Below are 25021 nucleotides of genomic sequence, written 5' to 3'. Positions count from 1 at the left end.
TCCAGCCACTAGAGCAGGAACTGAAGCCATCTGGTTGCAAAGTCTTGGGGATTCAGGAAAGGGATAACTCTGTATCCAGGTGACCATCATACATGCCTTCCCCAGAAAACAGAAGCGTCTCATAACATGGACATTACGGTTACTGGAAATTATGGCATAACCATCCATGAAAGAGTATGTTTCCCCCTCCAGAGAAGTCATCAGGTCCTACCAACCCCACCAACTAGAATCTGAGAATAGCAAGCAGTTTCCTACAGGCGGAGGGAACCATGACACTCTGAAATCCGGCCAGTCTAGGTCTCCAGGCCCAAGGCTGTTCAAGGAAGCTCCTTCAGAAACTCGTTCATCACACCTCCTCCTTGCACCCAACCTGGCCACGCTGCTCTCAAGAGCCCACGGATGGACCAGAGGCCCGTTCAAATCTGTAAACACGTCTTTTCCGTTTGCTTCATCTCTCTAAGGCTACTTGTGAACTGTGATCACTTTTGAGGACTGGCAGGGCCAGAAGAGAGAGTTTTACTCGCAAACTCCACAGCCTGAGACGGCAGTGGGCCATTGGACCGGGCCTCTGATTCACTGAGCCACCTTTAGGACAGGCGATGAGAGAAACAAAAGACCAGAAACTGTCTTTAGTTGCTTCCCCTGGCTCTGTGGCTGTCTGGGCAGAACAGAGGCTTCCTCATGAATCCTCAGGTCACTGTCACACAAGGTCATCTGCTAACCCAGCATCTGCACGTGCACCACATTTCTTCACTCACGGCCATTCATGCTCCCATTCTCTCTCTCAGCGAGGCCACAGACCAGCCCTCACCACACCTCACCGGCACTCTGGACACCAAACAACGCTGGGACCTTCTCCTCGGAAGGGACTGATAGAAGGACTGTTCCACACTGAACCCTGTTAATAACTACACGGCCCAACCCGAGACATGTGATAAGAGGGACATAAAGGTAATTTTAGAGTAAACAAATTAGCAGGAGAAAAACATCCTTGATCTTATTCATGATGGACTTCAAGCACTCGGGGAGCAGAGATGATGGGGCTTTTGATTAGTTTGGACAGGTGTTTCTGACAGCTTGCCAACAGTTCCCTCGTGCCGGTTCTTCATGCCTTGTCATTCCCTCTTTCCCCTGCCTTTCTCCATCGCCAGCACTCACTCACAAGCTTTCCTGCCTCGCCCCTCTTCCTGCAGGCTTCACGGTGACCCCCTTCCTCCACATACCTGCTTCCCATGCCAGAGCTCTGGGATTACGCAGGATTCTACATCCTCAAATGTAGAACCCTGGACCCTGGCCGGAACCAGAGGTTCTACACTCCGGGAGCCTGGGGCAGGCCGGGGCTGGCATAGGGGGAGGGACCAGAGGCTGGCCTGGGCACAGAGCAGTGTTTGCACAGCGCAGAGAGACAGACACACCGCAACACACGTGCGCGCGCACACACATATGCACGTACACACACATCAGGAGGTGATGGATGTTACTGAAATGGACCGAAAACCAACAAGCAGTGGGGTAAGAAACAAACAGAAACAAAACAAAGCACTTGCGTTCAGATGGAGAGCTGTTTCCGGGGCAGCTAGGGCCTGAGCCCAGGGCCAGGGGTGGGGAGGTGGGTGCCTGCCTAAGGTTAATGCCTTTGGAGAAGCCTGGAGGAGACAGGGTGCAAGGCGAGCGCCGGCCCCCCGCCCGCCAGGGCTGTGCCTCTGCCGCTGTCCTGGGGGCCCTGCCACAAGGGCCACGGCAGGTGCGGGCACAACAGAGAAGAAGCAAGGAGAGGGAGGCACTTACCTCGGAGCCCAGAAATGACTAGTCCACATTTTGGGGGGTGTGCGGTATCTCAGTTTAAACAAAATCCTTGTGGCACTGCTCAACCATGAATAGTCAGCTCTCTAGTATTTCAAATAAGCTTGTAAAATCGTTAGTGAAAAGAAAAGGTAACAAAAGGACAATTCACCTGTAGGGCAATGGTGGTGTTCTTCGCAGGGTATTTTCCCACCAGGCCTTGTTCTTTCCGTTTCTTGAATTTCCTAAAGTAGTCCTGTATCAGGAAAGTGGCATAGAACTTCCCCACGGTTACCTCATCATCTAAACGGAGAGACCAGACAGAGCTCTCCCGAATCAGCACATTTGCACCAGGAGCCTAAACTCTCTCGCTCGGGGCCGGGGCTGGGGTGGGGTGGGACTGTGCGCAAGGCACTGAGCTCTGGGCTTAGACACGGGAGACTAAATCTAGCAAAAAGCAAGGTTTTGCAAAGCAGTTAAGGCTCAAAATTAGAGTCAGTCACACGAACTGATACTCAAAAGTTGCAGAAAACAATATGTTTGTCATGAGTTTATTAGAGCAGCGTATTAGTAACACTATGAAGTGCTGTCTTGGTTATTTACTTAAAATAAAAATTACAAAACAAAAAGAGGCTTCCTGGGTCCTATTTTCACCCCTGTGCATAGGGATTTGCATGTGTAATTACCATGAACACCGAGGGCAATTAAGCACCCAAATCCCGATGCTTGGAGATAAAGACAGAGACCTCAGAAAGTGACAGACAAGCTTGGAAGAGGAGGAAGGTTCAGGAAAGTGGCTGCAAACCCAGATTTTCACGTGCCCCCGTGACTCTGTTCCAATAGCCTCCATATGCCATTTCTGCGTTTGTAACCCAGAGCTGCTTGTTTTCGGCACAGCGAGCGACAGCTCCAACTAACCTTGGAGTTGAGCTTATTTCTGCTTTAATGGGAAACAACTCCAGCACGTACCGCTGGGGGCTGGAACTCTGCTGAGCATTTTAAAGGTGATGCATGAGGCAGAATAGAGGCGCTGGCTGTCTCACGGTAAACCACGTCGGTGGTGCAGGTGTGCTCGGGGGTGTCGGCCAGCCTCGCTCTCCCTGGGGTGCACACCCCCAGATCTGCAGTGGCTCCTAGGCAAGAAGCTTAGGGCCCCAGGGCTTGTAGAGGCCGAGAGGAGGATGGGCTGTCGGCCCTCAGGCTTTAGGACAGCTGAACTTGCACCCAGGCCACCTTCCCCTCACAAGAGTCGCGTGTTGATCTGGGGCAAGGGGCTTGTGGAGCTGTGAACACCACAGGAGATGAAGCCCCGAAGCACTCGGCCTCCTGCCTGGGCTGGAGGACAGTGAGCTGGCAGCCTGCTGACAATGGCATCCACTGCAATGATGGTGGAACATGATGGGTTAGGGGCCACTGGGACCCTCTGTATTCACTAATGCATCTGGGTGGGGTTCATTTGTGCCCATGTGGGACATGTCCCCGTCTGGACACCACTAGTGTCCTGCCAGAAGCCACTCAGCGTTACTGAGTAAGAAGATGCCTTGGGGAGGCCGGCCTTGAGAAGTGTGCTGCCTTCCTCCCAAACCTCAGCCAAGTCCTGGACTAGTGCAGGGGTCACCAAAGTGACCAAGGCTTTGGGTAGCTTGTAAAAACATGTCCTACATCAGTCTCAGGCTGGTCCAAATGGCCTAATGATGTACTGTCCATGGGCAAGGAGGCCTAGAGGTGAACAGACCGTCCAGGTCTCAGGACTTCAGCCCTGCTTTGCTCCTAAGCCACTCCGCATTTTGCCCAGGATGCATCTGGAATACTGGTTCTAGCTGCTGTTACTCTGGGGCACCCACGCTCCCAGAGGAACTCCACGTGGGTCTCATGGCCTCTTCATGACAGCTCTGAGATGGGGGACCTGTTGGTCCCTCAGACAGGCGGGGTGGGGCTGAAGGACTTGTCTTGGCCAGTGCAGCTGGGATGTGAGCCCAGGGCAGCAGGCCTCCCAACCCTGAGCTCTCCTCCTCGTTACCCCCTCAGGGACGGCCCAGCTCTGGCCACATAGAGGGGCTTCTCTGGGGCTGCCTTCCCCAGAGTATAAGTCTCTGTACCGAGCTGCATGCCGTGGGCGGCTCACGGCTGCCAGCAGACAACCCCGGGAGCCCAGGAAGACTCTGCCTACCATACTACAGCTGTCCCCTGCAGCCCATGGTGTCACGTCTTCTCCGTGGGCTCCCAGAAAAAATACACTGGGTCTGCAGAAGGCCCACCTCATTCCATACTGGGACGTTTCCCGAAAATACAGGCCTAACCCTCTTCTCCCTTGAGCCGAAATGGCCCAGGGGGCTCCTGAGGGAAGGTCTTGGCTCTCCCGGCCCAGAACCGGGGGCAACAGGGGGCTCAGCGCAGACCATGGTTCTGCCCGAGCGGCCGCTCCAGAGCACAGGCAGGCCCACCACTTGGCCTTCTCCACTGAGATGCTAAGCTAATTGAAGCTGGGCTGAGGATGAGTTCTCAAGAACAGAAAAAGTCAAAGCTACAGCAGGTTAGAAAAGGAAGGGACAGAAGGAACAGATGCAGTGAGGCCATCCGGGATCAGGCCTGGAGAGAAAGAGATGGGGTCAGCTTTTTGCACTCTTCGGGGCAAAGGAGCCGGAGATCCAGGTCAAGGAGTAGAGGCCCAAAGGCAAGGACAGCCTCTGGGAGGAGAGGGGACTTCTAAAGAAAGGGCAAAGAGCCATGAAACGGCAGAAGACTAAAGAGCGGAGCAGAGAGAGAACATGAGCAAGATGCAGAGATGGGCAAGGAGACCACTTAGCCCAGATGGTAGAGAGAACGGATGGGCTGTGCCTGCAGCCACAGGCCCCTGCACTGTTCCTCCGAGGCTGGCCCCTGGATGTCACCTCCTTCTCAAGCTTGTGATGGCCTGGGGGCCACCTCACACCCCCTGGGCTACAAAGCCCCGCTGTCACCAGTCCTGTAAGGGGCTCCCCGAGCACCTCACATGGGCCGGTCCCAGGCGCCGGGAGCAGCCAGCCTGGCGGGGTCTGCTGCTCCGACCAGGTTACAGCCTGAGCCCCTTGGCCCTGGGGATCTACCCGTCTGCTGGCCCAGAGGGCTGGCCCAATATTCCCATTTTCCAAGGGTGCCATGATGTGGGCGAGTCTGGGAACCCCTGGTCTACTGGAAGAGAAAAGAAAAAACAAAGAGCCAAGTGGCGAACGCAGGCACTAAACCCTGCCCTGACTTCATTCAGAGTTTGTCCCCTGATGCCTGAGAGGCACCGCCTCGTGAACCTCTTCAGCGCAGTAGCACTTATCTGAGATTGGGCCTGGGTGAGCACCACCCCAGGAGCATATCAATGATGGGAGCTCCCATGGCATTCTATCTCCTGCCAAGGCCCCACTGCCTTCTTCTTGGGTTCCACCAAGCCCCCTGCTGCCATTCTGGAAGAGGGTAACACTTGTCATCCTGAACCCCGATCTTTTCTAAGAAAGAGAGAGAAAAGGCCAGGCCCAGTTATTGAGCCAAGAAAGCGGAGGGATATTTAGCCTCTGTTGGCAGTCTAGCAGGGCTAAAAGTTGACCTGTTTTTCGGAGGAAGGGCGCTTACAGGGTGAGCCAAACTCTAGACCTTCTCTTTCTGGTATAATTAAGAGAAATAAAGCTTCACAGTGATGTGAACACGCTCGCCAAGATGTCGGGGTGAGACTGGTTTGTGAAGAAGGCGGCGTGTGAACAGAGGTGAGGTGAGGCGGGGAGGGCCTGCCGGCCCTGGGAGGAAGGTTTACTCGGAGGGGCGCAGCCGCTATTCTGAAGCATGCATCTGTGTTTCAGAAACATCGTAGGGGAATACGGCTGCCAAGAGATAACCCTGATTCCATGCCACCACCCTAAAACAGAATTGCTTCAGAATATTCTGAAAGACTGAGACTTGAAAGGAATGGAGGCTGCAGAAAAAGCTCAAGCACATCGTTACAACAATTTTAAGAAAGCAATTTATCTAAGCCATGCGAGCACTGGGTGCAGCAGCTGCGAGGAAAAGAACGAAAACCAAAGAGTCGTTTTAAATGTGCAGTATCCGTTCTCCTGTGGGGAGCCAGCGTTCTCTACGTGGGCGTGTGGGGGGTTGTTGTTGTTGTTGTTGTTGTTCTTTGGTGTTTGGGGGGTTTTTCTTGTTGGTTTTTTTGCCTTTCTCATTTCTTTGGGGCCATCATCCCCTGCTCTGAGCAGGTGGCTTCACCAGCTACGGGGGACTCCGTCCGGTGGCAAAAGCTCACACTGCTCTCGCTTCATGCAGAGGGCCAGAGCGGGCCACCATGCTGCTGTCTCTCTCTCTCTGCCACCCAAGAGCCAGAATTGTCACGTCAGAGAGAGAGGCCTTGGCCATGTCCTGGCCCAGGGTCCTGGGTCGGCTTCTAGGCCTGAGCCAGGACCAACCTGGAAAGCTGCAGGAGAGGTGACACTAGAAAAGTTCAGTTGGTCGTAAAGCACAATGGTGCTCACAATGGGCCCAGGGTTGGGGATGGCTAGAATGCGGGCGTGGTGGCACTAAGCCCACGGATGCTGCACCTTTAAAACGTGAAAATAAAATAGTCACAAAACAACCACCTCCACGTCTAAGTCCGGTGTACTTAAACAAAAAATGGAAAAACAGCATATATATTATATATATGTGTGTCATATATATATATACATCTGAAAAAGTTTAGTCAGTTATTTTATGACAAATAACAAAAGGAAATAAGCATGCCTGTTAGTTCTGTCTCTAAACTCCAGTTGAAGGGACATTCTGGGTAATTACGATGGTAAATTCAGTCTGGAGAAGAACATTTCAAAAATATCATTTTCTGAAAGCTATCTATTTCTTCTGAAACCTTTTCAACAGTATGTTGAAAGATAAGTGGAAACTAGTTTTAAATATTTCATTTTGGTTGAGAAAATATAAGCTTTCCGTTTTGCAACTGTAATCTCATTCCCCAACGGTAATCCCTCCACCAACGAGAAAACCCCTGCTCCAGCCATCTGAGTCTTGGGTTTCCTTCCCACTGAAGCCTCTCCTTTTCTGGAATGGTCCTCCTGTTACCCCAAATCATGACACCAAAAGGCCAAAGAGCCTTCTTTAGCTGTGGGCCTGAATGCTCTAGCGGATACATAAAGCATTCTGCAAACACCCTGTGGGCTTGCTGGAGATACTTTCATTAAAACCAATGCGTTGGCCAAGAACTACTTAGGAAAGAGATTGCACTGACCACCAGCTGGAGGGACAACTTGGTCAAGCAGTTTCATGCTGGTTTTCTTCCAGATTTTCTTTATCACAGCTCGGAGCTCTTCATTAGCTTGTTCCAGGTTCCCTGAATCCAGAAAGCAAGAGGGGAAAACAAGCCTTGTGTCTCTTAGCCAGCTCTCCTGTCTGATCCCACCGAGGCTGCCTCCCTCCCAGCCTGGCCTGGGGCACAGCCCTCGGATGGGGCGGGGCTCTCCTCTCCCCAGGGCTCTCCAAGTGGGGGTCACAGGCAAATGGTGGGCAAGCCTTGCACCGGGCAGGCACTCCACAGTGGGAACAACCACGTTTTATTTCGGAATTCAAGGTCTATGCAGTCTGATCTGTCCTACCCTCCCACAGCCAAGACCCACCCCTTCCTTCCCACCGCCTCCAGCTACAATGTCTTCTCCTTCTCAGCTGCCTGTTCTAAACCCTGCCTCCATCCTTAAAGATCAGACTAAATTTCCCCCAAATGAGACTCTTGCAATTCCTACTGCATGTACTCGTCAGCACCCCAGAATCCTGGTCTTTCATTATATGGGCTGATGTCTGTCTCCTCCACTAACCTGTCAGTACCTAAGACCACCCTGCCTTCCGCATCGCTCGGAGACACTGGCCGGGGCCAGCTACGGGTGTGCACCCTGCAAGGGGTACCTGGGAGCTTGGAGAGACTGGCTTTGTGGAGAGGTTCGCCTAGCACTCTGGGGCTGCCAGAAAACAGCCGTCTGCAGACTGTAGGCGTGCCTTGCTGGCCACTCTTCCTTCTGGTCCAGGGTGTCAACAACTGTGTCCTTCACAGCCTCCAGCCTCCCACCTCCTGGTCACTCCTCAACCTGCTTTCTGTCCCATCTCTGGAGTCATCACCGAGCCGACCCCAATGGCCATGCTCCAGGGCTGGGTGTGGCCATGAAGACCACTCTGGTTTGGTCTCAGCTGGGGAGAGGCTCCTTTGAACAGTCCCCAGGTGCCAGCTATGTGCCCGCCCCGCAGAGGGGCTCCCGCAGGCTTCCTCTCATCTCATCCTCAGGACTTCTGATGGAGGTGTATTTCTTTTCAATAGAGAAAGGAGCTACAGCTCAGCACGGTGGAGTCCCTCTCTGAAGATCACACAGTAGGAAGGGACAGCTGGAGTGAATGTATTTGTGACGGTCCTGTCTCTGCCCTAACCTCCCATTTCTTCTGCTCTGTAGCAAGCAGTGGCAGAGGCAAGGGTCACCTCAAAACTCTCGGGGACAAAGTGAAGCATAAAGGCAGGCGGGAAGGGATGGGGAAGGCAGGGACAGCCAGCTGGCTCAGCACTCACCACCCCTTCCCCAGGGGAAGGCCCAGACAGGACAAGGAAAGGCCTAGATGGGAGAACCCAATGTGGGGTATGGCGTCCCTCCCTCATGTACCACCTGTCCCGTCCCGGAGATGCTCACCTTCCGTCTTGATTTTAAGAGCCGTCCGAACCAAAGCAAACAGAGTTGCATTAAACATGACTGTCCCATCACTGTTGAGAGGCATGTTCATGGCAACTAGTCTCTGTAAACAGAAAGAAGTTTCTCAACAGAAGGCAAATGATGGAGGACGACCATGTCCCTTGACGGTGTTTATTCTCAGTTTATCCCTCACCTTCTTTCCAGTTGACACGCAGTTCAATCCAACAACTCACTGGGGGAGTACCCACCATCTGTGGGGACCCTGGAGCTGACACAGATCAAAGCTTTATCATGAAACGCAAATGCTGGCACTAAATGGTGTGCTTTGCTTGTTTTTAAGCCCCACTGTTTAATCACCTCACTGTTCAAGTCTTCTTCTCTCCCCTTCTGCTAAGTGGCCATCCCTGCGTCCTGGGGTCGGGCCTCCCTTCAGGGCACGTCCTTAAGGCTGTCGTGAGGGGTGAAATAATACACCAGGTACAACCAGCCAGGCACAGGGCTTGGGACTTGGGTCCTCACTGTTCCTAGCACAGGGAGTGTCCTTCAGGGAACCCTGCCCCGTGGAGCTGTCATGTAGTGCTTCCTGTGAGTCCGCGTGGTGGCTCTGTCTGGTCTTCCAGGGCAGGACCCCCACCTCCTGCTCCTCTTCCCACTCCTGGTCCCTTGAACACCAGCCCTGAGAGCTGGGGAGGGGACTTGAGTGAGTGACACCCTCTCTGGGCCCCAATTACCTCCCCTGCAAATGCAGGCAGCACGCCTAGCTGGCATTAAGGGAGATCACGGACGCTAAGATTTCGGGGGACGCCTGGCACATGGTCAGAGCTGAGTTAAGTGCTACTTGTAATTGTTAATAGTTCCAAACTTCTTATTTTTGGCTGGCAAGCCCATCCTAAGAGATTTGTAACACTTTTTCTCTTCCCTATTAGCAGCCTGGAATCTTGTGTTCACGTGACTCATCCCACCTAAATTTCTAGCCCTGCGATCAACCATGTCTGTCTCCAAAACTAGCACTGGCAGCCAGGATGGCTAGCATGTACATTTGCTTTTCCCAGAAAGTTCCTGAACCGGCAAAATGGACCACTTTGTGCCTCAAGGATACTTAGATCCTTTATGTAAAAAGGTCTGGAAACGTAAACACAAAACGACAGCCATGAGCTGGAACCCATCTTGTTCTTGGAAAGCAGAAAAGAGGCTGGTACTGGAAAATTTAAGAAAAAAAGTCAACTTCGGTGGCTTATTCTCTGTACCCACATCCGGAGTCCAGGCTACAGAGAAGCAAAGACAGTGGCAAAGACCCCAAGGACTTGCCAACGAGGGTTTCTGGACTTTCAGGGCAGGGAACAAAGAGTTTTTCTCCAAAGATTTTTTGAAAGCCTAAGATGCAGTGTAGACCCCACTCTGTTACAGTGGGTTCTATCTAGAGCTGGCCCCGCAACCCTGGAACGGTAAAACCGCCGATCCCAGAAGCACCTCAGACCTGCAGGGAGAGGGCCCAGCTGTCGTGTGGACTGGCTGGATTTCTAGGGGCAGAGTCGCAGTTTCCATCTCCTTCAGAAAGGAGAGTTCTCTTCTGTTGCTACTGCTACACTGACTCAAAGCGGTTCCCTGTGAGCTCTACGGAAGGAGAACAAATCTCAGCTGGGGCTCACGGACAGCTTGGTATGGTGTGAAAACTACAGGGATGGGGTGGGGGATCTGGACCCATCCCCGAGAGGCCACTGCTGATGCATGGCCCATGGGGACAGGTGCTCTGGCAGCAGAGGGGCACGCCACCACGTTCATGGTCACTCAAGCGAGTAAATGTTCAGGGCACCAAGTCTTCTCCATTCTACTTCCCAAGGAGAGCTTCGGTCGGCCGTCCCCTCCTCTGCCCCACCTCCCCTGCCCTCGCTCTGGCTCCTGTCACTTCACGTGGAGACTCCAGCAGCTCTCAGGGAGGCCCCCTGCCTCGGTTCACTCTCCCGTCGCCAAGAGGCCACTTTCCACCGTGGAAGTCCACCCGTGCTTCCTTCACGGGACTCGGCGTGGCACGGGAGGCTCCTTGGAGCTGCGCTCAGCTTGTGCCTGCAGTCCTCTGCCATTTCCTCTTACGTTCTAGGCACACCAGTGACTCTCCGTTTGCCAACATGGTGACCGTTCCCCTGCCTCTGCATCTGAGCTCTCGGTGTTCCCTTTCTGCAATGCCCTTCCTGCTCCCACACACTCCCACTTCTCTCCTTCTGGACCTGACACAAATGTCCCTTCCCCTCCACCCACCCGGTGACAAATTACTTAATTCCCTTCCTATTCTTCCTGTCGCTGACAGGGTGTCTTAAGAGTTCCAAATGTGACAGCTCCTCAGGACAGGAACCACATATTATTTATCTCTGCAGCCCCAGCATGCCTGACGTAAGGCTGGCAGAATGGTACTTAACATTTGTTGAATGAAGCAGAGAGTCCCTGCAGAGAGGCCATCAGACACGCAGACAGGACACTTACCTTACAGGCTACTCTGTGTGGGCATAATTTCCCAAACCCCAGGGGAGGCTGGATTCTGCGGAGCAGAGTGACCACATCAAGGTGCTTGATCCTTCCCCTGGAGACAAATACAGCAGGAGGTCCAGGGAAGCGTTGGCTGGCCTGAGCTCTCAGCCCATCCTGCCTTCCACAGAAATCATGGCCAACGTTCCAGAAACAGCCCACACAAATCACACGGAACCCTTTTCAACTTACTTTGCCTCAGGGTCATATTCTGACCATATTCTTTTGAATTCATCCAAATGGTGAGGCCCCAGAATAGACCAGTCCCGGGTCAGATAATCAAAGTTGTCCATGATGACAGCTACAAACAGGTTGATGATCTGAAAAGGCAAATCAGAGGCAAAGAAGCAGCAGCTGTCATAGTGGAATGGCTAGGGTTAGACCTTAGTAAGGGCCTCCTAATTATAAGGGTCATGAAACGTTTGGAACCCATTTTTCTACGAGAGGCAGTAAAAACTTTCTTTCTGGAAAATGTTTAAGAACAAGGCAGGCTTCCAGCTTTCCAAAATGACTTTGGTATAGTCCCAGGGGGAGTCAGGGGGCTGTATTATCCTGCCTTTTTGAAGCACATTCATTGCCGCCAAATAACTTGCACTGTTAGGTCACTGCTACCTGCGGTGGCTTTGAAACTTTTTATAAAGACACCAGCAGCCCTAAGAAGCTTGGTGAGTGTCCCAAGCCTGTTAGTGAGCCTCAAGCCCCTGTTTACAACGAAGGTGATGGTCATGCACCTGGCGAAGCAAAACCTCCAACTGCCAAATGAAGCCTAGAGTGCTCATCAACATACAATGCCCATAGCAGGGGTGCCTGGGTGGCTCTGTTGGTTAAACGGCCGACTTCGGCTCAGGTCGTAATCTCCGAGGCCCATGGGTTCAGGTCCCATGTTGGGCTTTGAACTGGCAGCTCAGAGCCTGCAGCCTGCTTCAGATTCTGTGTCTCCCCTCACCCCTCCCCTCTCTGTCCCTCCCCGGCTCGTACTCTCACTCTTTCAAAAATAAATATAACATTAAAAAAATTAAAAAAAAAATACCCCACAGCAATTCGATGGGGGCAATATTCATGATCTGAATCCCAAATGCTATACAAGCACCTGTCAATTGAGAAAGGGAGCTCTCGTGATCACCCACCAGAAATGCGCAGAGCATGTAAAAACTGATGAAATAAACAATGGCGAAGTTGCTTCCACACGTGTACTCCTCCCCGGGGCTGTAATCTGACTCGGGGTCACAGAGCTTCCCCGGGAGGCAGGCCAGCATGATCTCCTGCCAGGCTTCCCCTGTGGCACACCTTGTTTAGATTAACAAGAGAAAGGGCTTTAGCAGAAGAAGAAGGAATTTGAAGCTTCGACCTTTACGAAATTTTTAAGATTTTTTTTAAAAACAAAAGTTTTAAGTAGAGCAAAATCTAAGTAATTTGGGGGAGAGGGCACTTCAGATTAGTGAAAATTCTTAAATTGAAATTCCTACTTATTTTCAAATGCAACGTCTCTGAGTCCACAGAGGCCCTGCTACAGCTCCCTTTGATTTAAAACAGTCATTTGAAGGGTGCCTGGGTGGCTCAGTTGGTTAAGCATCTGATTTTGGCTCAGGTCATGACCTCATGGTTCCTGGATTCGAGTCCCCTGTCAGGCTCTGTGCTGACAGCTCAGAGCCTGGAGCCTGCTTCAGATTCTGTGTCTGCCCCTCTCCTGCTCGTGCTCTGTCTGTCTGTCTCTCTCTCAAAAATAAACATTAAAAAGTAAAAAAATCATTGGATACATGCACATCAATTCTTTTTGCATAAACATGTTTGTTTTTGTGTCTTCTCTTCTTTAAATGCTCATGTTCCAATCTTTAAATAATTATTAATTATGTTTTAATGACTTAACACCTGACTTGAGTAGATACCCATTCAATTTTGTTGGAAACAAAGAACTGGAAACCACCCAACTGGCAAATGACTTGCTATTCAATCACTAGAATCATTAGAAAGTACGTGTATAACTTCTAGAAAGTTCTCTCACCTCAAAGCACCTTGTTCACAAAGTTCACGGGGGTTAAAAACAATCCTATAAAATCTGAAATTGTATATGTTTCATGTGTCAGCATATAACCTACCATTTTCCTGGTGGCAGTAGAAGACCTACTAACTTACAAAGGGATAACTCTTAAGCCAGCCGTGGTCTGAATGACCACAGCAATTTTCCCCATCCAGGAAAGTTCCTCTGTGACTGACATGCCAGCGTCTCTGTTCAAGAATTCAAAACAAATACAAAAAGCCACCATGATCAACCAGGAAAGGCCCCGCCAAACACATGTCCCGTGTCACACTGGAGCCTGGAGCTGAGAGAGAGATGTGCCTCGTGGGATGAAGTCACCTGAAGAGCAGCAGCACCGCCTGGGGAAAGGTCTGGAAATTGTTGTTCCTGTTGATCTGGTTGTTATCTCTCATAGCAACCTTCCCAAACATCTAGGTGGAAAAATTTTTAGGGAAATAAAGATTTTGTCAAACAAACAAATAAAAAACCCCCACAATTATCCCTCCCCTGCAAAAAACTACCCAAAAAGCAGATTCCACATGTGAATTTAGAACTAACAAGAGTTTGATCAACACCCACTAGGGCTTTCTCATGGTGCTTGGGCACTTCATTCACTCAACAAACATGCCAGGCAGGGTGCTAACCACTGGTGGCGCGGTGCTGAAGTCAGGCACACCCTCGCATCAGGGAGTAACTACCAGGAAATCAGACAGACAGCCCCCACCCCGAGGACAGCTGGGATGATCCAGATGGACAAGGAAGCACATAATGTATCTGAGGCCTCTGGAGCAGTGACATTTAGGCCCAGAACTGAAGGAAAAGTAGAGGCTGGTCAGGTGACGAGGAGGACTCAGTGTTCAGGCAGAGGAAGCATGGCCTGCGAAGGAGCAGAGGCAACACGGCCCCGGAGCTCCAGGAAATGAAAAGAACATGAGTGTACACAGACAAAAGATCGGGTTGCAGACAAGCATGGGGCCGGTGAGCTGCAGAAAGGAGGGCGGCCTCTACTTGAAGGGCCAGGGGAAGTCAGCTGTGGAACTTGGAGGAGCAGGCCAGTTTAGAAGAGCGTGATGCCCGGCAAAGCCTGCCGAGTGAACCGGTGACGGAACGTGCAATATGCAGTGTGCAGTTTCCTGAGACCGCTCTTGTTCTGTGGGAGGACACCAGGTCATCGAAGACCCTTCAGGGCACACAGCACCCCATGCTGAGCTGCAGGTGCTCAACTGTGTCGACTCTATGTTCATAACTCCCAATAAGATCCCTAGCGAACTGCCAATGTTCCTATGCCTTCAGATAAGTAAGCACAGCCACCTCTCTGCTCTGGAGTCCCCCACCTCTTTGACACTCACATCCCTCTTATCTGAAAGACAGCATCCAAGCCAGCAGAGAATGTGGCAGAGAAACCCCCCAGGGGGTCCAGCAGGCTGTGCTCCATCCCCCTCTCCTCCTGGAGGCTGCACCTACTCCACTGGGGCTCATCAGGGAATGAAGCCCCAATCCCTTTCCTCCACTCCAGGAGAAGCAGGGAACAATCCTGTGGCACCTCAGTCATGGTCACAGAAAGGCCTGGTTTCATGCTTCTTTTTTAAAGGGGGTGCTACCGATGCCAACTAATGGTTCCAGTTCAGCCCCAGCCCCAGCATCTGGGAGCCGCCGGTCTCAAGTAAAAATCTCACTTGGTTGCGATAAACCTAACTTTCCGGACTATAAACAGCCTTCTGTATCACTAATATCTTCTCAGTTACGTCAGTACAGAAACTAGAACAACTACAGCTTTTTTTAAGTGCCGCATTTCCTGTTGCTAAACCAACTGTGGGTTTTCTCAATCAGTTGAGTCTCCCAGGACTCAGATTGGGGGGTGAGGAGTACCACTAAACCCAGCCTTCCTTGGCATATCCCTACCTCTGCTGGCTCCTGAGCCTGGCTCTCCCTGGCACAGGTGCTTTCCTGTGGAGTGCTCTCCTACAGAGGCACGTCCTTCTCATCTCCATATGTCTTCAGTAGCCAAGGCGTTTGGCTGGAAAATCACAACCCTGTCTTTCCATTCTGCCTGGCCAAGGCAATCTTGCCACAGATCTGGGGCTACCCAGAGAAGGGGAAGCTGGGGGAAAGTGGCTGGTGCTTACCTGCATGCCAATAACCGCGTAGATGAAGAATAGCATGGCTATGAGGAGGGCAACATAGGGCAGTGCCTGGAAGAGAGGAAGCCTTTGGCTCAGTACCAGCTTCTGGTGTCCCCCTCCACCCCCCATGACTGCTCAGGTGCAGAATGAAGACCCAACACAGGGCCACACGCTTCTCTTTTCCAGGTTGTGTTGAAAGGACGCCAACAGTGAACAAGGACTTTTTAAACCACAGCTCAGCACAATGATTTCAGTCCTGAGGGCACCATCCATCTGTACGCCTAGTGTTATGAAGCTACAGGCAGAAGTGCTTTCCACTATCATTAACAGTGTGCCCTGATCCGAAACAGTGTCAATGCAGACCCATCACCCTCACAACAACGTTTACATCCATCATTAGATTCCTTTGTGAAATTAGTGATCAAAGTGATCAAACCATTCCAGAACACTGGATGTTTGGATTGCTTCCACTTTCTTTTGTTGACATGTTTGGGGTGGGGGCGAGGGGCTACTGTAGATCACGTTGCAGAGGAACATCTTTATGCAAAATCTCCCGTGTCTACTGAAGTATTTCCTTAAGGGGAGGTCTTAGGAATGACACTGCTGGGGCAGAGGAGAAGAACCCCTTTCCAGATGCTGCTATAGAAAGCAAGATAGCTTTCTTAAAATGAACACCTCCTGAAGGAACCAGAGTTGGGGGTTGGGTCAGGGAAGAAAAGGAGCTAGCCGGGTGGTGGCCAAACCTGGGTTCTCCTTAGGACTGAACGTTAAATACACATATATGTGTCGGGTCCTTCAATCCATGATCTTCACCTGCTTTTCTACATCATGTTGTGTGACAGGAGATGTCTGTGCACGTGGCACGCCTCCAGGCAAAGGCCGGGTTGTTGAACTCAATGCCAAGCACACATGCTTAAAGCATCCGCTTTCCCTTTTACTCAAAAAAGGCCACCAGAAAGCCAGTGGCTATAAGCTCCCTGACCTGTGCCAGCTCTGGATCTGTGACTGCCAACTGCTGACCAGAGCCCCACAGAGTTAGTTCCAGGCTTTCCTCACCACACCTACACGCATTTTCTTCCTAGATGACGGAGTCTTTCAGAATTCTGTTGGCACCGTTTCTCAGTTTTTGTGAACTACCACCCTGTGAAATGAATTTATCTACAGCGACCAAATCTTTAAAAAGGAAAACTTTAATAATTTCTTGAAAAGCGAGGATGACACGATTACGTAAAACGATTCCATTTTTTACAGCAGTTCGTTCTCAGACTTTGGTACTTTATATTAATAACAAACATCTGGGATTTTGTCTCTTACCGAGACCAAGGCTCCCGTGAGGCCCCACTTGCTCTCTCTCAGAGCTTCGTGCCTGGTTCTTCCTACAACCTCATTTCCCCTGCCAGGATTTGGAATTTTCCTTCTTTGAGTTTTTAGATCTACCCCCTTCCCCAGATGCCATCCCTTCCCTTTATGTGTTAAAATCCCACCCACTGCAGAAAAATGCTATGTGGGATGTTAACCGGTGTTACTTCTCAATGTGAATGTTTATTACTTTCAAATTAAAGGTAGTCAAACAGAGAAAGATTCATGATTTGCACATAGCTACAAATCCCCTACATAGGTGAATCTTTTTGATGAGAATCTGTACCCTGTCCTCAGTTAATTCCATCTAGAAGACTAGAACGTCTGGGATGGAGTACTAGACAGTACTGGAGAAGCCGGGTCCTGGTTGAGGGATAGACTAGAACCAGCCTGCACCAGCCTGGAGAGTCACAGATGACAAGGGAGGCTTGGCTTATGCCCAAATGTCCTCAACGCTCTGATCCTTCCAGGCACTGGGTAACACATTGCTCCGTGATGGTGTGCCGGCCCAGGTGAAGGGGTCTCTGATTCGTGTGTAGACCGGCCAACAGATAGGGCCATGGCAGCCCAAGAAGCTGTCCTGGCAGGAGGCTGTTAGGTTTGCAGGGGTCAGCTGGGACCTGCCCTCTCTCAGATGTCACCATTCACCACTGAGTATCCCAGGGAGGACTGAGGGGCTTCGAGGCTCCCCATCTCTACTAGTCTTAGAAAGGTTACACCTGTCCTCAGCTGTGGGTCCTTACTGCCTTTGGTTTCCTCTTAGCAAGTGATCCTGTTTGATTCACTGAGTCCGGCTGGGTCAGGTGCCTTCTGCATTCCACTCCCTCTATCGACTCAGGGGATCCCAGTGGCCATGCCGAAGGGAGTCTGGGTCCTCCATGACAGAGGATGCTCACTGGTTCACATGTGGTCTTCAGGAGCAACAGATAAGCCCCTTGTGGGGCTCTTACCTGAAAGGACTTTATAAAAGTCCACAGCAGTGTCCGGATGCCTTCCCCCCTGCTGAGAAGCTTCACCAACCGCATCACTCGGAAAAGACGGAAAAAGGTGATGGAGATTCTATTGCTCTCTTCAGAGTTCTGAAGGGTTATCATGGAGAGGTCAAACCCAATGCAAAGTAGAACATGCAACACTTTCAGAAAAACAGCAACAGATGCAAACAAAGGTGACAGAGGTAAGAGTTGAAGATGTGTTTCTAGGGCCTTTTCACCTTCAAATGCATGATATGAAAGGAAGAGTTACATGCTAACAACACAGGGCTTGGAAAACCGCGTCCACACAGCACATGCATGCCCACGTGGTCTAGTGTGTTAAGAGGAGAACGCCGGGCTGGCCAAGAGTACTGGACACTGATGATGAATGCAAACCACTGCAGACACTGTTCTGGAAGGACAATCATGGAGAATACAGAAACACTAGTGGAAAACTCAGCATGGTCAAGGAAAAGGCCCAGCCCCGGGGGGGACTCATCACTGATCTTACCCCGGGTGTAGCGGTGGGGACAGGGACATTGTCACTTTCAGTTGGCTTTAAGAAATCAAAGATTGAAAATGTATTAATGAATGGAAAGGAAGCAGTGGTTCAGAAGGATGGGCCCCTCCCCCCTTTATAACAACGTGTGGTTAACGTCCCAGGACAATGCAGCTGCTCCCTCCCTGAGAAGATGCCAGGGGCTCTGCCTGGACCCGGACTTGAGGGTGGGCAGCCTCGGACACAGGCTCAGACACGCTACTTTCTAATTCACATCCTGGGACACAATGCTCCAAGGTGGGCGGGCATCCAGTGAAAGAGAACACTACAGGACCTCAGTTGCTCCCAAAGACAGAAATGCACGGTGGGACCCTGCATCTCACGGGCAGGCTAGTTCTCTTGGCCGAGGCTGGGTTGTGGGTCCAGGGAACGAACTGCTCTTCAGGCCACCCCTAGCCCCGAGGAACAGAATGAGGCTACTGAACGGGGCAGGGAGACTGGCACCTGCCTATGGCCCACACACCTCCCGGGCCACGTGCCTGGGCAAGGTGTCCTACAGCCCTTGTGGTGGAGGTGAGCAAACCAAGTCAGTGTGGGTGGGAGAGGGGCTTTAATGCCCAGCCTACAGCCCAGAGTGCTGGCAGAGAGGACGGCGTTCAGCACCGTGTGACTCCTGGGAAGCAGCAGCATGGGACCAGCCCGCCCTGAGCTCCCATACTTCCACCTCATCCGAGGTCTGGCTGGGTGCCTCTCACTTGGGCCCCAGGGGGCTGAACCACAGGGCTCGCCACCCAGGGGACACCTGCCTCTCCTTCAGGTTGGGGGCCCCCTGAGGGCGGGACCTTGCTTCACTCCACTTGGTGCCCTGCATGAGGCACTTACTCATTAGATGTTCAGTAAGTGTTTAGGAGAGTGGAAAGAGGTCGTAAGCAAGCTCTTCCGGACGTCAGGAGGCACCATGAAATTAAACAGAAGACTGAGCAAGAAATAGGAACAGCCTCTCTGTTCCCTTTAGGAGGACCAGCTCCACGGAAGCAGCTGGTCTACCTGGTAACTGGCAAAGGAATGAGCCTCTTCTGGTTGGGGGCCCGGGCTGCTGAGTGTTCCCCAGGGTTTCTAGGGAGCCTTCTGCATGGTGTGTCTGCACAGCTAAGGTACATATGCACACACATAGATGTGCACACAAATCTGAGGGAGGGGTTCTCCTCCCTGGGGATACAGGGAAAGTAAGGGCTCCGTTCTGGAATCTCACTCTTATTAACAGCTGCCTCCTGAGACCAAATATAAAAATCACAGAAAACAAGAGTTGGGCATGTCACATCACTACTGAAATTCAGCAGTGTGACAACAAGCCCAGGACTGACAGGTTCTGAAAGGGTGGAAAGGGGGTTCCTGGTTCACCCGGGATGCTCAGAATGCAAACTCTCCAATGGCACAGTCCAAGCCCCTGTCACTGTTTCTATTTTCCTCTTCTTTTCTCTCACCTCAAGACAAAGAACATCCCCTTAAAGGGACAGATGATGGTTTTTAACTTCTGACTTTAACAAATGAAGGAATTAGTTTTCCAAACCTCTGTCTCCCAACCCCATCTCCCTCAGGGTTGTCAGCACGAGGCTTGGGTCGCGCGCATGTAGCCAGAGTGCAAGGGCATGAGTATAAGGGTGTGTGTGAGCGTGCACACCCCTGCCTGCCTGTGCTCAAGGGGGCCAGAGGGTGCACAAGACAGAGCACTCTACAGTTATACTTTGGAGATGTCCAACCTGCAAGAATAAGAGGTCTGTTGGTCGGGGAAGACACTCTCTGGCTACGACCTGGCCACAGCCAGGTCCTCCTGCCTGTCCTCCACATCCTGTTCCAAGTCGGATGGACCTCTCACCGCCCCCTCTCCCTCACAATGTGGGAAGTCAGCAGCCAAACTGACTTTTGAGGGGGACATCCCTTTTCCAACTGGTATCTTTGAAGTATGGCAAATCTTAGAGTAGGAACTTGAAACCCTGGATATCCTTTTAAAAAAAGGAAAACAAAGAGGAGGACAAGACAGCATTTGTGGAGGGACAGGTCAGCACAACATGCAGCAAGGGCAGAGACAACAAACAGCACAGCAATCCACGTGCACCCCCAGCGCAGCCTGCGACACCTTCTCCTGCGCTCAGCGCCACGCCGGCCAGGGGGCACAGGTGCAGGGGAGGACGCTGCTGGCCGCACCGGGGGACGGTGCAAGTTGCCAAAATATCTTACGGATTGGAAGGACCCTAAAGATGGCTTTGCCCAAACTACAAATGCCAGCCAGATGCAAAGGGCGGGCCAGCTCTCACCCTGGGTTGCACATTCCAACTGCCTGGGGATCTTTGACAGAATCTACTGCCTGGGTTCCACTCCAAAGATTCTTCTCTAATTGGGCTGGGGTGTGCCGGGGCTTTAGGAGTTTTAAAAGCTCCCAGGTGGGCGCCTGGGTGGCTCAGTCGGTTGGGCATCCGACTTCAGCTCAGGTCATGATCTCACACTCCGTGAGTTCGAGCCCCACGTCAGGCTTTGTGCTGACAGCTCAGGGCCTGGAGTCTGCTTTGGATTCTGTGTCTCCCTCTCTCTCTGCCCCTCCCCTGCTCATGCTCTGTCTGTCTCAAAAATAAATAAATACACTAAAAAAATAAAGAAAGAAAAGCTTCCAGGTGATTCTAAGGCCCTGCTAGAGGGGAGCGGCAGTCCTAGGCCGGGGTAAAGCTGGGCACTCTTCAGATGGTCACTCACACCAGCAAATTCCTTTAAGGTGTGGATTGGCCATACCGAGTGGGGCCCCTAGAAAAGCCCACTTAGGCCATTACAGCTGAGCAGTGGGTTCTACTGGAGTTGATGAGGGTTCAGTACTCTAACAATGTAAACAGGTTAGAATGCATCCCCATCTTTCCCCTGGGGGTGGGGGGGGGGGCTCAGAAACAGCAGGCTGTGAAGTGTGCGGTGGGAACGTGGGTGAGCTGACTCTCTATGCGATTCCAGAATCAATGACAGGATGCTCTCAGAGGCTGAAACTGGAAAAGAGCTCACTCCCTGGAGAGTTTTCCAAAACCAATCGCCAGGGCTGCATGGCCGGTCCTCACAGAGGGGACTGCGGTGCCGCCCCTGGCCTTGGGCTAGTGGGCCTGGGCAGCTCCTTCTAACCATGAGGTGCCAGTGTCTTCATCTGGGAGCCCCACAGAGAGACTGCCCTCAGCCCCAGGTGGCCAAACCATATGCAGGGGCCCAGAAATCTCTGTAGATCCCTGGGAGCTCTCCTGACATTCCCTCCGGCCTCTTCACACAGGAAGGCCAGTGAAAGGCTCTTGAGATGCAGGGCCAGGGCCAGCCCCCAGCAACTATAGGAACCAAACAAGCCCTGAGTTTCCCAAGTGCAACCAAAGATCAGTCTGCACTTGCTGTATTAATTCCCATCTTTTCCTGGGAAGGCTGAGCTGACGTGGTTTTCCAATTCAGACAGGAAGCAAACCGGCATCCCAGAACCAGTTAACTCAAGGCATCCCACTCTTTGCAGGGGATGGGATGGGGAACTTCCCTCTGGCTACTTCTGACTGGGCACATAACACTGCTGGGAGAGGCAGCTTCTGTATATGGGAATGCTGAGTCTGTGAAATCAGTGACCTGGCCCCTGGAAAAGGGCTGGCTTCTGGAATGGAGAGCTGAACAACCCGAAGCTGAGCACAGCTGTTGGTCACCTGGTCCAAACTGGGTACCTGACAGGTCAGGGACAACTGTTGGGTCCCTGGGAGTACGCTCCCTACTGACTTTTCACATGCTCTTCAGTAAGTGAGAACAAGGCAGTCACGGTTTCTGCACAAATATTTTGCCTCTCCAGCAATAACAGCAGTGGGAAAAGACTCCGTGCTGGCAACAGCCACTGCCCGGGTTAAGGAGAATGGGGTGCTCTGTCATTTCCCCATTCAAGGCACCAACAGGCATCTGAGGGGGAGCAAAAGCGAGCCTACCAGTCGCCATCTGACATTTTAGCAGCTTGGTGATGTTACGACCAGATGTGATAAAGACAAGTCTTCGAGAGCCATCAGACCATGGTCAGAGCAGGGTAGGGTATGTGGGGCGGGGGCAGCAGGAGAGGGCTGGGTAAGCATCAAGCAGGACAACAGAAAGGGCCATCCAAAATGTTTTTGCAAACAGTGTAAGCACAAGCTAGGTTTCTCATTTGCGGGCCAGATCAATCATTCTCGAGGACTATGTTGGCAAGTCACAGAGCCAAGCGTGACTGACCAAGACGGCCCTGGCCCAGACCCCAGCTGGAGACTGGACACAGGGGAAAGGAAACAATTTAGATGACCCCGAGCCATACATAGCACACCCCGTGAAACTCAGTGAAAACCACAGGTGGGGGAAGCCAAAAACAAGTATACAGTCTTTAGAGTGCTTTTGCTTTAACGACATCACCGTATATATGTTTATATATACTTGCCGCTACAATTTTCTAAAAATAAAACCAACATGAAAATCAATTAGGTAACAGAAAAGGAAGATCGACAGAGATTGGGGGAGAGAGCACAGCAGGTTAACTATCGCAAAAAATGATGACTTATTGCAGCTAAAAACAGCCAATGTGGACCAAGGGCGTTCAAGCTGATCTGGCCCAGGGTCTTGGGGGATGAGGCCAGCAAGGGGTATGATGTGAGTTGCTCTACCAGGGAACTAGGCATGCGCAGGAGAGGGCGATGTAGGAATTCCCAGCTCCACCCAGTTATACCATCAGGGGTTGAGGACATCTGGTCTCTTTTATCTTTGTGTCCATGACCCGCGAATTCTACGTGCCCAGGACATGTGCGGGGAGAGACTGAGTGAATGAGAAGGTGGCCTTGAGCAATCGCTGTGCAATGCAGCCCAGCACAGAGCTGCCAATCTCCCCTAGGGGTTCTACTTCTACCAGAGTGGACAACCGGCTTGGCCACCAGCTGAGGGAGGTTTTGTCTCAGGCTAGATCTGACCGCAGGGAAAGTCACCGACTAGAAAACAGTAGGAGACTGTTCACCAGTGTGATTTTGAAAGTCCAACTGAGTGCCAGAAATGGGCCCAGTGAAAGGTTGCTTTGTGCAGACACCCCAAAGTCAAGTGCTAACTAGGAAATCCAGTGTGGGTTCTTGTACCCCTGCAGCTTTCCTGACTGTCCGATACAACACGAGGGAGGACACGTGTGAGACACCGATGAGCAAGGCTGGGCTAGAGGGGATGGGCGTGGTGCACGCCTGCCCCCAGCATACGGAAGGGCAGCCAGGAAGCTGGGCACGTGCTGTCGACCGAGGCCACCAGTGCCACACCCTGCCAGCCAGCGGGTGGTTGAGGCACTGGAGAGCTGGCTTGTTGGCTCGGCCAACAAACCTTGGCCACATCCTGGTACCCAGAAACTAAGTAGTTATGCCCACTGCCTGCACATCACTTTGAGCACAGAGCACTCCAGGGAGACCTGCTGAAACTGTAGCTTATTCAATTTTCATCCCCATTATAGGCCATCTCTGACTTACGTAAGGGTCTGTTCCAGAACTTCCACGTAAGCATACTTTGATGAAGGCTGTAAGCGGTTTACATCGGGAGACGGTTAAGCAGGCGTATGTCTGGTCATAAATTCAGGAGAGAGCCCCTGGCAGCCCAGTTAGGGTCCTGCTGTTCTGCCATTAGCATTAGATTATTTTATAACCGAGCATAACTTACACGTTATGAATGACAACTTTATAGCTGAGTTATGGAATATTTCACATAAAGTGGAATTTACGTAAGTCTGGGCTTATGGAGGTTAGGGAGGGTGTATCTTCCTAAGTCTAGTAAAATACCACTTTGCTGCCTTGTCGTGGCATGGATTTGGGTGTCATGAGGCTTAAATCACACCCTCGTGGACCTGTCTTATAGTCCATTTTACCTATCTGTCCACGGAAAATCTACACTTGGAATAATAGCTTTGTATCTCCCTAATATGTTAGGTTTTATAGCAGATATTTTCACAAAATTTCACCCCAACATACCTATGAAGTTGGAAGGGCACACAGCACTCACCCCAGTCGATCCATGGGGGGAACTGAGGCCCCGGGTCCAACGAGTCAGTTTTGAACCAGGACCAGGACTGACTGTCAGGCCTGAGGAGTGCCAGGCCAGCAGCTGTCCCACTGTTCTGTGCTCCAGGATTAGCTTGGCCCCGAAGCAGTGGCATTAAAAGGGACTGCACCGTCCCTGTTTGATACAGGCTGTCTGGACACCAGGATGGGCTGTACAACCCTGCAAATGTCAGCCAGGCAGAGCGAGGAGGCCTCTTCCCGGCCAGGGGTTGGGGAGGAGGGCTGGGCTGGCCACACGGAGCAGAAAGCCAACACCACACAGCAGTCCTACCCCATGCTCCACTCATCCCCACGACGGGCTCTACACAACAGGGGTACACACGTCGGACACCCACTCAGACTCGCTGACGAACTGGGGACAGACCAGGCGAGCAGGGCCGTTTCTGCTTCACATCTTTCTGGTTTAGGCATGGGCTAGATGCAAGAGGAGCTGGCAGGAGGCAGTGCTCCCCGTGAAGGAGGGTTCTTAGGATGCTTCCTGAAGGGTGGGGGTCACTCCACCTACCACACTGCTACTGCACTTGTTTCCTTACTAAAGGGTTTGATCAAGTGCAACAATGGAGAATGGACACCCTCTCCCAATACACACGAGGCCCCCCTTCCCTTGGTCCAGGGCAGCCTTCGACCTACATCATCGTTTGGGGAGCTAGGACAGCGGGTATTCCCCAGTGCCACCAGCCAGACTCAGCAGGTACACAAGGTACAGGTGAGGACACAGCAGCAGCTGCCACGGGTTCATGGCGTGGCTGTGAAGTTTCCCTCCTGTGCCTTCACAGAACTGCTGTGGGTACAAGGGCACACGTTATGAACTCCGTTCTGCAGCTAGAAAAACTGAGGCTCAAAGCAGTCAGGTGACCAGCCAAGGTCACACAGCTAGTGAGTGATAATGTTCACATACTCACATACATTAACTCCAAGCCCTTAAGAACTTAACAAGAACTTTTTTTTAAAAAAAAATAATGTTTTAGTTCCAAAATGGCA

The 25021-nt window shown here is 51.7% G+C and overlaps 1 protein-coding gene across 20 annotated transcripts in view; it reads right to left on the bottom strand.

Moving 5' to 3' along the window:
• The window catches only part of CACNA1D (calcium voltage-gated channel subunit alpha1 D), a 304061-nt gene that overhangs the window by 21932 nt on the left and 257108 nt on the right, over positions 1 to 25021 (bottom strand). For 11 of the 20 annotated variants that reach the window (XM_045493195.1, XM_045493194.1, XM_045493180.1 and 8 more), the window contains 10 exons: positions 17958 to 18002; positions 17426 to 17554; positions 15120 to 15185; positions 13333 to 13424; positions 12104 to 12263; positions 11169 to 11296; positions 10935 to 11031; positions 8457 to 8559; positions 7022 to 7123; positions 1955 to 2085 (listed from right to left, as the gene is read on the bottom strand). In XM_045493195.1, coding sequence (XP_045349151.1) covers positions 1955 to 2085; positions 7022 to 7123; positions 8457 to 8559; positions 10935 to 11031; positions 11169 to 11296; positions 12104 to 12263; positions 13333 to 13424; positions 15120 to 15185; positions 17426 to 17554; positions 17958 to 18002 — 1053 coding nt within the window. The remainder of the gene's footprint in view (positions 1 to 1954; positions 2086 to 7021; positions 7124 to 8456; positions 8560 to 10934; positions 11032 to 11168; positions 11297 to 12103; positions 12264 to 13332; positions 13425 to 15119; positions 15186 to 17425; positions 17555 to 17957; positions 18003 to 25021) is intronic. The other 9 variants (XM_045493184.1, XM_045493189.1, XM_045493190.1 and 6 more) reach the window with 1 other exon arrangement.

This window comes from Leopardus geoffroyi, chromosome A2 (genome assembly GCF_018350155.1).
Source record: "Leopardus geoffroyi isolate Oge1 chromosome A2, O.geoffroyi_Oge1_pat1.0, whole genome shotgun sequence".
In the NCBI taxonomy this organism is placed as follows: Eukaryota; Metazoa; Chordata; class Mammalia; order Carnivora; family Felidae; genus Leopardus; species Leopardus geoffroyi.
Note: the sequence above shows the minus strand (reverse complement) of the source record. Positions and strands in the feature narration are given on the sequence as shown.